Source organism: Oreochromis aureus, linkage group 19 (genome assembly GCF_013358895.1).
Source record: "Oreochromis aureus strain Israel breed Guangdong linkage group 19, ZZ_aureus, whole genome shotgun sequence".
NCBI classification, from domain to species: domain Eukaryota; kingdom Metazoa; phylum Chordata; class Actinopteri; order Cichliformes; family Cichlidae; genus Oreochromis; species Oreochromis aureus.
Window position 1 is genome coordinate 11,867,371 of NC_052960.1, and position 14,873 is coordinate 11,882,243.

Below are 14,873 nucleotides of genomic sequence, written 5' to 3' on the forward strand. Positions count from 1 at the left end.
TTACTGTAATATAGCTCCATCTGCAGAAAAAACTGCAAGATTGCAATACAGTTATTTCTGTTTGATTCTATCTAGCACGCTGTGCGCACACTGCACCATATTTTTCTTGCACCAATACAGTGCATTGCTGTGGAACAATTGTTATACAGTGTATATTCAGCACAGCTGAAGATTTAATTTGTTTGGAAACTGAGTCTTAATAATTTCCTGTTTTGCACCGCTTTGATTCAATTACATTCGAGATTAGTCATTGGTATCATACAATGCACTGTAACTGAACAGCAGTTTTACTGGGTTTATTCCAATGATTACTTTGACTTACTTTCTTTTAATGTGTGCTCTCATTCATTTTATTTTTGTTATTTATTCTCTCTTTTCTGTCAGGGGATCAAAGAATTCTCAGTATTTTTTAAAGCCTTTAAGCTCTTTGTCACACTACTTTTGAGAATTTAGCCCGCACAAAAGTGCTGTGGCACATCAGATAAACATCAGCCACAGCCATAAGTATCCTCCTATTTGCAGATATCTGGGTCAACATACGATTGCAGGACATTTTCTGTCCCAGCCATAATTTGAAAATAATGAATTCATAAATACTAAGGTATGCATTTGCTGTGTAAATACACCATTCCTGAGGCAAAATGTAAACGTATTGTTGGTTTGAAAAATATTATTTAAAAATACAAAATGGCCTTTGAGAACCTCTGAGAAATGGCATTTTTCTCTTCTCCCAACTTCTTGAGCCAAATTGTATGTCAAATATATGAAATATAATATATTATATAAAATAAGTTATGAATTCATTTTTTCTGTTTTGATTTTGTTGAAAGATCTCATTTAGAAATGTCAAACCATTTACTATCAGCATTTTTTTTTTTTAAAGGAAACCATTCACAACATATGTGCAACCCAGTTACCAAAACCTATTTAGCCTGGAGGAGTAAGAGACAAAAACAGGGAGACGACCTGACAAAGAAGAAGTGACATGGTTGAGTCATGTGCTAGCACCATGGGTTGACCAAAGGTCAGTCCTCTTTGACATATTTTGTCTTTTTCCAGTGAAGACTGAGTGTGTCACTCTAACTGCAAACCCATTGCACATGTTATCAAAAGAAGACAAACTCATTTCAGAGTTTCTGTCCTTTTATTTACATAACTACATCCTTGACTTTCACAGATCATTAAATTCCACGGATAATATCTTTTACTGATAAAACACTAATATTAGTGCTGATTAGCAACCCTGTTATCATATAAAATTAACATAAGAAATGCATATTAAAAACATACAAAATATTATTATATTAACAACAGTTTTGTGGCCCTGAGTATTTATTTGTCACAAATATGTCATAATCTACAAATAAAAGGATATATCCATTCAGCCGAGTCATTTTTTTGCAACCCTGTTACCATGTCACGATTGATAAAATGATCAGAAATGTTTTTATTACCTCACAAGGGTTGGATCTATTGCCTTTGTAACATTTTGAATTATTATATAATTGGTGTATTTGAGCAAAGATGTGAAAATAAATACTGAAAAATGCTAAAAAAAAATAAATTAAAAAAAAGTATCTTTGATGCTTGAGATGGAATTTTTTTTTTGACAGAACCCCTCCCCCAGAAAAAGACAGAAAAAATGTCAAATAAAGGGTCCTTTCCTTTTTTCTGTCTTTAAAATAAATTTATTAATCTATTCATCTATCTATTTATTCATTTATTCATCTTTCAAATATCAGCCAGTTCATGTCAAGCGTTTCCATTTCCGTATATCAAATGGCAGAATTAAAAACTGTACGAAAGCTTTAATTATTTCCTTTTTTTAAACGGTTTTGGGGAATAAATGATTATAAAAACCCGAAGTTGACAAGTGCTTTGGTGTTCCCGAAACTCCTCGCGATGGCAGGTGTGTTATCATTACGGAGCTCTGAAAAACAATGTCAGAGTGGGAGCTCTGTCTGTCATAACGCTGCCTCGTCATTGTTGGTGACGTTCCCCCTTCCACCCGGTCAGAGCTGTGTGTTGGTAGCTGGTAGGCAGGAAGCTAGCTGCTGGCTAACCTGCCGTGCTACCTCCTCCGCCTCCGAAGGCAGCTGAACGGAGCCGTGAATGAACCACGCACTTCAATGCATCCCGTGTGGCCCCGATGGCAGCGACAGAAACGGTCTGAGCCTTAGCTCTTAGCCATGTAGCTCAGTTGTCTGTTATATCTGTAGTTAATGTTAGTGTGATTCGTGCCCTTAGCTGTTTCCACCAGTAGCTAGCTTTTTTTCTGTCCGGGATAGACGGCGGCAGCTAGCCCCCCCTTTCTCGCCACTACAGGAGGATGCTGAAGCTGTTTGGTGCACTGGTTCTCCTCGGACTGGCCCTGGCGTGCATCACCTCCTGGGTGCTGGACAGCTATGACACGGCTTGGCACCCTAAACGGAGCGTTCAGCACCCAACTGTCGGTGATGGAGCTGAATCTAAGGGGAGTTCTCCACCATTTCCCGGCGAACACTTGAACAATATATTCTGGTTTGTACAGGTGGGCTGTTATTCCGTCTGTAGGGATTATTTACATCTAGTGTGTATACAATACAGGCGTTTGACTTTGTGTTAAGGTTAAACTCTCTGAATGATTGACAGAAAGGGGTCAGTGTCCACAGAAGTGCTCCGATGTTGGGTGAAAAGGTGTTTCAACACAGAAACACAGCAACTTTGAGCCAGACTTTGCACTCTTGTTCTATAGCCTTTATACCACAAGAGCTGAAAATGTCACAGAGCCCCATTTAAAATATTTGCCTTTACCCCTCACCTCCATTTGTGTGTGTGTAATTCAAGGTGTCCGATATTCACATTAGTCGATTTCATGACCCAAGGCGCATCCCAGACTTTGAAAAGTTCTGCACCGACACCATTGAGGTGATCAAACCAGCTCTTGTGCTTGCAACAGGTACAGTGATCTCTATCTGGTTCCTGTTAAATTCTTTGCATTATAATATGACTGAATGGGTGTGGCTCAAGATCGTGCAGTGCCAGACTCATGCAATCAGATGACAGTTTGCTTACAGAGATTCTCCCCTTTTTTCCTTTACCCCAGGGGATCTGACGGATGCTAAAACAGAGAGTAAGGTGGGATCCCTCCAGCACGAGGTGGAGTGGCAGGCGTACCACAACATCCTAAAGAGGTCACGTGTAATGGAGCGCACCAAGTGGATTGACATCCGTGGAAATCACGGTGATTAACCATGGCACTTTTTTCAAAAATTACTATGGTTTCTCAAGGCTCACTGATTCAGCTGAAACATCTTTAGTGTGCTGAGTGTACAGCTAAGATTTTCCGAAGCATCCCACAGGAAGTGGTTCTACCCCTCCCCTTCCCTTCCTCTGTGACTGGATGTGAAACAAGATACCCTGAATTTGTAACTGTCAAAAAAAAGGCAAAGCTGTTCATTGGATCTGCAGTGGCTCTGACAGCTACTCTGCTGCTGATCACAGCTGCTGATGTGTTTCCCGGATGTTTATCTGTGGGTCCTTTAGTAAAGGGAGATTTTTCTTTGTTACAATACAGTACAAGAATAGTTCATCGGTCACCTCCCTTACAGCTTCTACACTGCTTAATCTCACAGTTATTTCATTTTTCCTCACAGATGCTTTCAACATTATTTCACTGGACAGCATCACCAATTATTACAGGTTAGTACAAAGTACCAGTAAATGGCCAGTAAAGTCCCTTACTGCAATTCACAGCAACAAGAGAAAGCTGATTGGAGTATGCTGTGGCATTTGACGCCCATAAACCAGTATAGTTGCAGACTTGTTTTCCATTAATAGTTCAGCTATCTGAACATCCTGACGACAAAAATAGAAGCAGGACCTACACGCTATTTTTTTTTTTTTTTTTTTTCTTCATGTTTTATGTGACATTGCTGATGCTTCTGTTAGCGCTGGCTGGTCTTTAATCTTCCCGATATTCTTTAAAGATCGCATTTATTTATTTATTTTTTAAAAATCTGTATTATGCTGTACAGTAGCTTGATGCTGATGTTTAACGTTTCTCAATTTTTATTCTAGGAAATACTCAGCCAATCAGAAAGTAGGCTCTTTCCACTACGTTCACACGACCCCCTTTGGCAACTACTCCTTTGTCTGTGTGGATGCCACCCTGACTCCAGGCCCCAAGAGGCCGTACAATTTCTTTGGTATTCTCAACCAGGTGAGTTTGTGCAACACCTCTTCATGAACAATTCTGAGATCTTTAGAAAGCGGCGAGTTTTTGAAGGACTACATTCCTCTGTTAGAAAATGTGGTCCAGCAAATGGTAAACAGGAAAGAAAATGGTAAACGCACAGTGTTTTAGTTTCTGAGTAGCAATAACTAAAGTATCTGCTTAGCTGTCTGTTTTCATAAACATGAAGTTTTTTTGTCATATCTGACAGACTCAAATGGACTTGCTGGACACGTTCAGAGCTGAGAGTCTGAAAAGCAACCAGTCGATCTGGTTTGGCCACTACACCACCTCCACCATCGTCTCTCCTTCTTCAGGAGTACGAGACATGATGAGGCAAGAACAATCCCCGATTTTAAATCTTTTTTTTTTTTCTTCCTATTTTTATTTTAAGGGTGAGCTGAGGAAATGAAACATTTTTTCCATCACGTCATGGTGCAAACATTCAGCAACCTCCTCCTTTTGGCTGCAAGCTAAAATTGTGTCTCAGTCTTAGAATGATAAAAAACAAATGTAAGAAGCATTTTGACTGTCTGCTTGTTTCAAATTCATGCTGTGGAGTAAAGTACATATTCAACTGCCTCTGTTTGCAGACACTTAACAAGTCTAACTAAAATTTCTACGTTTTTGTGTTAAGATCTGCAGTTGCATATCTGTGCGGCCATCTGCACACTCTGGGTGGCCTCATGCCTGTGCTCCACAGCCGGCATCCCCAAGGCACTCTGGAGCTGGAGCTGGGTGACTGGATGGACAATCGCAGGTGTTTATAGTCACTACGTGTTTCTAACAGTAATTTTCTTACTTGTATTTCTGTTTCTGTCGTATTATCGCCCATATTTTTCTAACATCTTTCTACAGGTACAGGGTTCTGGCCTTTGACCATGACCTGCTGAGTTTCTCTGATCTGAGGTTTGAGCAGTGGCCTGCAGTGCTCATCACGAACCCCAAGGATGCACAATATCTGCACCCAGGGGTGGAGCCACTGGGTCGGATACGAAGGTCGACGCACATCAGGTGTTTTGTCTATGCGCTGAATTTTCTGTTTTCTTTTGTTCCAGTGCAAATGAATTTCAATTTCTAATATTTAAGAATTCATTTTCTTTTCTTTTCTGAAGGATCTTGGCCTTCTCAGAGGCCCCAATCACTGCGGTGCATGTGAGTGTAGATGGGGAACCTCTGGGGAAAGGTCACTCTGCTGGAGGCCCCCTTTATGTTCTGCTATGGGATCCGTCTCTTTACCTCACAGGACTGCACACAATCCGAGTTAAAGTGGAGGTCGGTGCAACATTCATTTATCTTCCACTTTATTGTGTTCTGAGACTTTTGAATATTTCATGGGTCTTTTATTAGATTAAGAAGATTTGTTTTCCTTTGTTGAATTATGAATAGCTGTATTAGATTTGCTGTCTGGGAATTGTAGCTAGAAAACACCCACTGGTGGCTCGGGGTTTGTTGTACTCTCGTACTTTTAAAAAATGCTCCTACCTTTCTCTAAAAACTAAGAACTTCTTGTCTTTCTATGTGTGCATGTGAGTCAGGACGCGGCAGGCCGGTCATCAGTGCGGGAGCAGCACTTTACTCTGGAGGGCGATCTGACTCCTACCTTCGGCTTCGTGCAGTCTTTCATCCTCCTCACAGATCACTACATCCTGGGCCGGGTGGCCTTTATAATCACGATGCTGCTGAATATTGGTGTTCTCATGGCCTTCAGGTTTATGCCTGTTCTCTCAGGCAGAGGTGAGCTGTCTCTGACTAACCTTCAGATAAATAGATCATCATAATGTAACAGACTGTTCAGGTTCAGTCGCACTGAACTTGAGACACAGACAGGGTTCTCAATAAGGATTCAATGTCAGCTTTTAAAATGCACACTATAAGAAGTCTCTCTGCACTGTGCGCAATCATAGATGTTTGGTATTTCATTATGTCTACAGGATTGACCTCTCAAGTGTGTATGTCACTCCGGTTGGTCAGTAAAATAGACACTTTCTACTACTCTCTGCTGCTGTTCAACCTGTGCACGGCCTTAGGTGAGTTTAATGCTGTGCCTTATTCCCATTTAACTTTTTCCATCCTCTTTGTCCAAAAATATATTTTATCTGCCATCCTACACTGTATCTATCATGTATAATAAACAATAGAGTTGTTTGTGGTTGCCAGATTTGAAGCTTGTACAAAGCAGTGTACAAATAACATCTGGTTTGCTTTACAAGATTACCCAGTAATCTCTCCTATGTTGCTGTAATCCATTCCTCTCTTCCTTCAGGCCCGTGGTTCATAGGAGAGCTGATTGATGGCCACAGTGGGGCCTGCTTCGCCTTTGGAGTGTTCATTGATGGACATTTTCTTGAGGGCAGTCTCACCTATGTGGTTGGAGTTGTTCAAGTAAGAACATTGAATTTTTTTCCCCCCTTGTTTTGGACACATTAGCCTCTCTGTGATTCTGTACATACATGTCATATGTCCAGCTGTAGACTGTAACTGAACATATTTGCTTTAAATTTAAATTAATTTTGTTTTCAGCAACTCTTAGGAAATGTGAACTTCCTGCCCAGCACCGACTGTTGGATAGGAAAAACTAATAGCTTGTGAACACTGTGGGACCCTTAAAGGTGGAAAGCTTTCTCAGGACGTGGAAAAATAAATCAGTGACATGGAAATGAAGGGAGCATTTCAGAAGTTCTCCTAAAATACTTCATCATAATAATAATAATAATAATAATAATGATAATAATAATGATCATGATTCCTGAAAACAAGGAGATGGGATGGAAAAAAATCGCTGGTTAGGTCATGTTGCCACAAACTGGATCAAAGGTCAGACATAATTGGGCAATGTCGCAAATAATGGAGTTAAAGAGAACTGAAAACTCTTTATTTAAACCGAAAGTAAATATACAGTGGCAGAATCTTTAAAAAGAAGAACATTAAACCCAAAATGAAGATTAAATAAACTAAATAACTAAATAGAGAGAATGGTAGCTATAAGATCCTTTTTAAACAATTAGTAGAGTGACAACATATTTCCTCTAAAGACTCATCTGTTACACCCTTCATGAACCAGAAAGAGGAAGGATAAAGCATGCAGCTTGGTGGGGGAATTACAATATTCTCTCTCTAAAGCTATAAGCGATGATATAAGCTGTGGGTACTGCTTCATTCATAAATGCATGTTCTGTTCACATCAACTAAACTCCTTTCCTCTCTGCCAGCTCCTCTTCTTCAACATGCCCCTCACTTCTTATCTCTGCTGGAGCCTCCACCACCGTTGCCGTGGCAACACCTTCCGATCCCACTTCCTGCGGCCGGGCTGCCGCTGGAGGACTCTGGCTGTTCACCTATTCATGCTGCTGCTCCTCACCTGGCAGGCCCATTCCTGCTACTTCCTCCTGGAGACCTATGGCCCCATGGCCTTTTTCCTGTCTCCTGTGCGCACGTGGGCGTTAGGGCTCAGCCTGCTATTGGTCTACCGCGCCTGGACAAGCCCTGCCTCTCTCATTCGTGACACAAGCAAGAGCGTCTCTCCCTCTTGACAGTAATTGCACGGTACCGCCGCTGTTTCCCCTCAAGCCTGACTCTCAGATATATTTTGCTGTCTCTATCCACGGCGCAAGCCTCAGTTTCCCCCGCAAAGCAGCCCCTTCCTTTCTTTCTTTCCTCTATCCGAAGCCACTTCACGGTACATCACTCACTATCCTGTTTCTAGATAGTGTTGTTTACTTAATATGCATGTTGTTGTAAATCACCGGTGAGCACATTTCTGGCCATATTCATAGCAATGTGTACAGTGTGAAAAAACAAACAAAAAATACCTTGGATACTATAAGGGTAAATTAGCCAATCTGAGCTATGTGACAGACTAGTCCAATGTATGCTGCTGTTGACAGTATACTGTATTAGAGTTGTATTCTCCTGTGGTTTAAGCGGAGTCATTTACTTCAGATTTAGCACTTTTTGGAAGTGTTGCCTTGGCCAAAATGCCACTTCACCACTGCCAAAGGATGAATAAGAAAGATTTCACCTTTCCTTTTCTTCTCTCTTTAAACTCATTTTCATATGCTAATGAAGGCTGGATGTGCCAAAATGATCCTTGTGGTTACCTTCTGATAACAACTCACATGCATAAGAAAGGATTGAACCACCTTTTGTATGCTATATCCTTTTCCATTTACATCTTGTGAAGGTGACGCCAGTAATGGAACCTAGACGATCGTATTCTCAAGTTAATTTTACACACAATTACAGATAATCACATGAAGGGAAGTACAAATTAATCAAGTACTGTAGCTGATGTGTGACTGCTAGTTTTCAAGTTAAACAACTGCCAGTATCGTCAATGTTCACATTGGAATATTCATATCAAAACTTTAATGCCAGTCTTTACCAAAACACAGAGAAGCCGCCTCCACTTTTTTCATGTTCCTTCAAACATGATTACAGAAAGCAGCTGTTTGTTTCTCAGGAATGTGAGCAATTGAACAAAAAGCTGGTCCAAGTAGTACTTCAGGACAATGTTTTTGTACTCATAGAGTAGCTCAGTAAACTAAACCCGTATTAAACAATCCAAATGTGTGGTGGCTAAAAAACAAAAAAACCGAAATGAATGTTTTAATAGCTTTGGTGAAATGAGATGAGCCAGTGCTATGCTGTTTTTTTTTATTTATTCATTCTTATTCTATTGTGTGATTTTTATTTCTCCCCCCATGTGTTTTAAATCTGCACTGGAAAATATTCTTCATTGTCGGGATAAATGTGGTTGAAAAGATTTTAGAGCATTCCTTGTGTCTGAAGTCGATCTAACTGATCGGCGTGTGTGTGTGTGTGTGTGTGTGTGTGTGTGTGTGTGTGTGCGCACAAACATGTTTTCTCTATGTTATTCAGATTGCTAATCTGTGGGAACTGTAAACTAAGTCTTTCAGTCCTTTCTAGTCAACAGTAGCAGTCGCCTGGATTCTACAAGAACTCATCTGAAGTACAGAAATGTTCTTTTTTTTTTAACCTCAGCCATACACAGCACGAACTGTGGAGAGCTGACCCTCATAGTTTAATACTACAACAGCTGCCAGACACTAAATAAATGAAAGTATGTGCCGTCTTGATAACAGGGGTTTAATTACTTTTTCCACCCCTTTCTGCACAGACGAGTCTTCATTTGTATAGGAGAACCACCAAGTGTACAAACAGGAAACAGATGGATATTTGGAAATTCTGGACTTTTGTTATTAGGGATTTCTTCTCTAATGATGCTCAGTACCTCACTCAAGCTGTGTAATCTGTCCACAAGGAGGCAGTGTTGAATGAATTTGGATGAATCATGACTGTGCTGCATTTCACTCTCACTTTAAAATTATGCATGGGAATGTTTTTTGTTTTGTTTTTGTTTTTGAACAAAGCATCAGAACTGTGTTTTTATTAAGACGGGTTTATTAGTTTAATGGCACTAAATGATTATGGTTAATAATGACTCTGGATGTGATTGTTCTGTACTTTACACAAGAAAAACTGACAATGACTCCACAACCATTTCATCTCTTACAAGGAGTATATTGTAATGTGTTCAAACACTGAAGCATATGATTGAATAGATGAGGATTTTACACCTGCCACATATTTTTCTTGTGACAACTGAAATTAGAGCCGACCACAATTTTATTTTATTAATGGTTTCTAGTGCTGTGAAATAAAAATGTTCATTATAGTAAATGATAACTTTGTGTATAGATTCATTCATTTCCAAATGATGTTACACAGAAGGGAACAAGGTGGCAAAACAGTAAAAAAGACAGATTAAAAAAAAAAAACATACTGTATACAATAATGTAAAAAACCCCTTGAGCCACCCGTTATTCATGTTTTGTGTCCAACATATGTTTTTGTCATTTTTAAAGTGGGCTTGAGCAATAGTTCTCTAGTCTTTCTGAAGGTTATAAAAAAGTTTTATTCATTCTCAGTCCACTCCTTAGACCTGAACACATCTTTAGCCACTTTACTAGCAACGTGCTGCAACAACACAATTCATTCACAACGTTCATTTATGTGAAAAGCGAAAGGCCATTTTCAGAAATGGTCTTGGTGGAAGGACTGAAAGAACACATCCTTTAAGAAGGAAAACTGAGAAAAGGTTGATGTATGCAAATTACACAAGTACCAAAGTGAAAATCTGTGCAGTGATTGGTGTTATAAAGTGATATTTGGGATTTTTGGTTTAAATAATCATTTAGTGAGAAGGTCAGAGTCTCTACAGCCATCTGTAAAACACAGTGGAAGCTCCATCATGGTTTCAAGCTGCATTTCAACCAGTGTTGTTGGATATCTTGTTAAAATTAATGGAACTACGAATATAGAAATAAAGAGTCAGAATTTGATCCACCATGCAATACCATCTGAAAAGCATCTGATAGCAACGGCTGCATTTTTTAAACATGACACTGATCTCAAACACTATATTGAAAACCACTTATTTCCCACTTTCCTAGCAAAATATAAAGAAATGAGGGGTGGCTTAAAACTGATGGCATCAACAAATAATGTTATTAATTGATTTTCTATTGACCAAAACTGGACAACAGATTAGAAAAATGTTACCTGGTCTGTTAAATCTCAACTTCTACTAGAACATTTGGATATTAGGGTCAAATTTTGGCCTGAACACCATAAAAGTATAGATGGTTCAGTGGTTAATGCTAGTGATGGTAGTGTAATGGTATGGAGGATATATGTTCTTCATTTAGCCTACCCAAGTATAGCTACTGATCATGCCCATCGCTTTATGACTTCAGTGTACCCGGTAACTTTGGGTACAACAGAAAAAGCCCTGCTTAGTTTTTGCTATACTAAAGCAGAGAATTTCAAGGTTTTATCCCACATCAGCACCATTAAGAGACTGTGATTTTTAGGTTAATATCATGTGTCAGTACTGCAACACTCTGCTCTACGGTTCTTTCACTGCTGCACCAATTTCCAAAAGACTAAACAAACTCTTATTAAAAACTGAAGACTTGTTCAATTGCTAGATTTTATTATTTATAATTCAGTTGTAATTAGCTGGCCTCGGTTAATCAGCGCAATATTTTGACTGCAGCTCATTAAGTAACTGTTAATGGCAGAGATAACAGGCAGCAGTAAGGCTAATTTCCCATGGTGAGTGGTGAGAGCCCAGCCTCCACTGGAAACACTGTAGATTTTCTTCAGTGGGATATTTTTATGATTTGCTTGCCAATGTTTCCGCCTTTCATCATAGAGCAAAATGCATCTGCAAGAAAAGGAAAAAAAAATTAACTGCCCACAACAACTTATACAATTACAAAAATGTTGAAATTCATACTTAAATACCTCCCATATTCTCTATGCCATTCACCACAGTTTCCAGAACCTGAAGAGTGAAAGCAAGATTAAAGCGATGAAAACAAAGACAAAGATGAAGTGTGCAATTTGCAAAGGTGCTTATACAGTGAACCACACAGCATCACCATTTCCTCTGTACCTTGATTCGACCTGATTTAATCCACTGGCTGAGCTCACACAGGGCAGCGTCTGCTTTGCTCATGTAGTTTAGCACCGTAAAGCGTTCCCGGGTGATATTTTTACTTTGCAGGTTCTTCTGAGTCTCCTCGCTCAGAGGTGGTGGATATGGCACATCCTTGTTATACTGTGAGATCTGACCACACAGGATTATGTGGCTGCCGTTGTTCATCTGGAGATGATCGCAAGTCGATGTGTCAGGTTGATCTTACAGCACACAAAACACTGTTGCACCTACAGCCATCACGTCCAACACTATTCTTTTACAGCACATACGGTTTACTTCCCAAAAATGATTCATCCCTCTATGAAAACTTCATTCCTTTATGATTCTCTTCTACATAAAAGCTTAGCTGGTTAAATTTTGCCCATATTCAGAAAAATATAGTTGTGATGGAAGTTTCCAGATGCATTTTTAACCCTTTCCAAAATTATTCATACCTTCATCTGCCTCACTATTAAGCCAATTGTTGTTTACTGCACAGATATTTGAGTACACTCAGTATTTTCCAGAAGTCTCTACAATTTTAAACAAATCCAAGCCATGTTGATTTCTAAAGCATTCCTGGGGGCTATAAATTGAATGGAATTGGTATAAACACTCTCAGTTCATGGTCAGTACTAGGACATCCGCCAGAATGTAAAAAAAAGAATTAGGTGTGGATCTCCAGTCATGAGGATGCCATAGGCTACAAAACCATATCCAAGTGACTCCAAGTTCCTGATGCCAGAAAAGAGCATTGTTAACAAGTTGAATGTATTCCACACCATCAAGAATGGGAAAGGATCTGTTAGAATACCTAAGGGGACACCTCAGCTCACAGCGGCCAACAGTAACCCACACAACACAACCAAGGATATTCTGCAGAATACCAGCAACTCCAGAAGTTTTTACAGTTTTCAAAACAGACACTGCAGAGAACATTTTAGAAGGGGGATGGGAGTCTTTATGGCCAGCCAAGGAACCACTCAGTTACAGGCATACGAAAACTCACCTAGCCTTTGCAAAAGCTCATTTAGACGAAGAACCCTATAATTAACCCTATAATTGCAAATAAGAAATAAAATATAAAAGTCTCATTGATGTTTAAAATCTCTTTTCAAGAGAGACTTAGACAAAGAATTTTTGTGTCAAATAAAATGCAAGTTATTAAATATATTAAAAATTCATGTGCCTGCATTTCTTAAAACCTTATGTCACCTTCTTATGTTATTGTGCAGGAGAACACTTGATCTGCCAAAAAAACAAACAAACAAAAAAAAAAAAACCCTCAAAATTCAACAGGGGTGTGAATAATTTTGGGAATAACTGTACATAACAATGAAAATTTAATCAAGTAGATCATCCATGCAGATAAAAATTATGTAGTACCTGTGCTATAACAGCATCACTAATGGCACCCCCTACGTTGTCAAAGTAAACATCAATGCCATCAGGACAGCTCTCCTTAAGCTTCGTCGGGACATCCTCCAGGTGATAGTTGATGGCTGTGGAGAAACCCAAATCTTCCACTATAGCTTTACACTTCTGATCAGAACCACAGATCCCCACCACTCTCACACATCCATCCAACCTGCCAATCTGGGGGAAAAAAACAAAAACAAAAAAACAAAAACAAGCAGAGTAATAGATCTACAATTTTATGGAAGTCTGGCAAGTTTTTCCAATATCTCAGACAGTTTAATGTCTACAAAACACGCTAAACTGTCTGGTACTTGTTGCATTTACCTGTCCAGCAATGGAGCCACAGGCACCAGCTGCGCCGCTTACTACCATCGTGTGATTGGCCCCTTTGGTTATGTGACCCTTCTCTCTGATACCCAGTAAGGCAGTGAGACCTGTTATTCCAACTGCACCCAAAAAGTATGACAAGTGTCCATCAACCAGCTGTGGATCAACCTGCAAAGAGACCAAAACCTGAATGACATCAGCATACATACTGTAGCAGGTAAGCTGCTTTTAGTCAGTGTGTTTTGCAAACACAGGGTATGAATCAGTTCCTTCACATTTGCAGAACACAGTGTAATTTTTATGTACATATCATTAAGACAGGTTTCCTCTTCCTGTCTGCAAGAGGAAATATGATCCTGTTCACCAAACAGTGGTGACACACAGGAACAGAGACCTTCTGTAAGTCACTTCCGGTCATAACAGCATGGGTTTGCCAAGGCCAGTTGAATGAAATGACCACATCTCCCGCAGCAAAATTATTGCACCGGCTGGAATCAATCACTCCCACACCTCCACCATCCACGCACTTGGAAATCTGCCATGGAGTCAGGTAATCAGCGCCGGTGTCCTCATTCATTCTACATCGCTGACAGGGAAAGAGTTTTAGTAGGAGTTAAAAAAAACAAAAACAAAACAAACCATCAGCTGTTACTTTACTGTGCTGTAGTCTTTAATTTTAATTACATCATTTAATTACTCCAGACAGGAAACGCTAAAGGTCATGACTGATGCCTGCTGTGGCTGTACCAATGTCATGTGTTTGTGTAATACCATGTAAGGGTCGACTGAAAGATAAAGCGTCCGAACAAGAACTTCCCCATCTTTCAGGTCAGGCGCTAAAGTAATCTCCTCCAGGCGGAAATTTTCCGGAACTGGCGCCCCGTTTTTACCTGTATGCAAAAACAGAAGGTTGAGTAAACACTAGCCACGTGATTGCAGTAATGGTGCAGTATCAGTTACTGTATTAAAGACTTAAAGACTCAAGGTGCAGAACACGATAAAAGAGGAGGGTAAAAAAGTTACACACCTGGTCGTGAGTTAAGAACGACTCTTTGCACCTGCATCTCGCTGAAATATCGCGAGCACCGAAGTTGTGTTTGTAGCAATGACTAAAACAGGCAGCAAACGTCAAGTTTCTGTGAGCGTTGAGCTCGGTCACAGTGTTAGAGAAAACAATGTGGACAAAGTATTTTACCGTCAATAGCAACACGTGAAGATATCGAACGGCTTACGTTACCGAACAGGTTTCTTGTTATCAGTTTGCAGGCTAGCAGAATGTCAACAGAGACCACGAAGAAAGTCACGACCACAAGAGCGAGAGAATTCCCTGCTGCTAAAGTCCGTGTTCGTTTAAATCCCGCGAGACTGAGGGTTAGGATTGGGGGATTTTTTTGTGTGTGTTTTTTA

The 14,873-nt window shown here is 39.9% G+C and overlaps 2 protein-coding genes across 6 annotated transcripts; one reads left to right on the forward strand and one right to left on the reverse strand.

The window, feature by feature from the left end:
- Positions 1 to 1,971: 1,971 nt before the first annotated feature.
- On the forward strand, positions 1,972 to 10,014 carry tmem62 (transmembrane protein 62). 4 transcript variants are annotated; one of them, XM_031737034.2, is made up of 14 exons: positions 1,972 to 2,167; positions 2,289 to 2,530; positions 2,827 to 2,938; positions 3,086 to 3,223; positions 3,636 to 3,681; positions 4,060 to 4,201; positions 4,425 to 4,549; positions 4,851 to 4,973; positions 5,072 to 5,227; positions 5,329 to 5,488; positions 5,752 to 5,950; positions 6,148 to 6,243; positions 6,480 to 6,598; positions 7,426 to 10,014. In XM_031737034.2, exons 2-14 carry the CDS (start codon positions 2,330 to 2,332, stop codon positions 7,744 to 7,746), a joined length of 1,938 nt encoding a protein of 645 aa, XP_031592894.1. In that variant the 5' UTR covers positions 1,972 to 2,167; positions 2,289 to 2,329; the 3' UTR covers positions 7,747 to 10,014. The 4 variants fall into 4 exon arrangements, with proteins under 4 accessions (XP_031592894.1, XP_031592893.1, XP_039459315.1 ...); XM_031737033.2 differs by having other exon boundaries at positions 2,326 to 2,530; XM_039603381.1 differs by having other exon boundaries at positions 2,326 to 2,530; positions 9,354 to 10,014.
- Positions 10,015 to 11,209: 1,195 nt separating this feature from the next.
- ptgr2 (prostaglandin reductase 2) lies at positions 11,210 to 14,822 on the reverse strand. Of its 2 annotated transcripts, none has more exons than XM_031737037.2 (9): positions 14,704 to 14,822; positions 14,494 to 14,575; positions 14,238 to 14,356; positions 13,861 to 14,052; positions 13,464 to 13,634; positions 13,107 to 13,316; positions 11,697 to 11,906; positions 11,546 to 11,585; positions 11,210 to 11,465 (listed from the first exon to the last, which is right to left on the reverse strand). In XM_031737037.2, exons 2-9 carry the CDS (start codon positions 14,528 to 14,530, stop codon positions 11,401 to 11,403), a joined length of 1,044 nt encoding a protein of 347 aa, XP_031592897.1. In that variant the 5' UTR covers positions 14,531 to 14,575; positions 14,704 to 14,822; the 3' UTR covers positions 11,210 to 11,400. The 2 variants fall into 2 exon arrangements, with proteins under 2 accessions (XP_031592897.1, XP_031592896.1); XM_031737036.2 differs by having other exon boundaries at positions 14,662 to 14,803.
- Between the last annotated feature and the right edge of the window lie 51 nt (positions 14,823 to 14,873).

What these genes read in the sequence shown, in the direction of transcription:
- tmem62 (XM_031737033.2), top strand. Translation starts at nt 2,130, where the DNA reads ATGCATCCCGTGTGGCCCCGATGGCAGCGACAGAAACG. An exon ending in GGAGTACGAGACATGATGAG is followed by an intron (nt 4,550 to 4,850) that starts GCAAGAACAATC and finishes TTTTGTGTTAAG; the next exon opens with ATCTGCAGTTGCATATCTGT. An exon ending in GACTGGATGGACAATCGCAG is followed by an intron (nt 4,974 to 5,071) that starts GTGTTTATAGTC and finishes ATCTTTCTACAG; the next exon opens with GTACAGGGTTCTGGCCTTTG.
- ptgr2 (XM_031737037.2), bottom strand. Translation starts at nt 14,530, where the DNA reads ATGCAGGTGCAAAGAGTCGTTCTTAACTCACGACCAG. An exon ending in CCGGAAGTGACTTACAGAAG is followed by an intron (nt 13,635 to 13,860) that starts GTCTCTGTTCCT and finishes GTCTCTTTGCAG; the next exon opens with GTTGATCCACAGCTGGTTGA. An exon ending in GTGATGCTGTTATAGCACAG is followed by an intron (nt 11,907 to 13,106) that starts GTACTACATAAT and finishes GATCATCTCCAG; the next exon opens with ATGAACAACGGCAGCCACAT.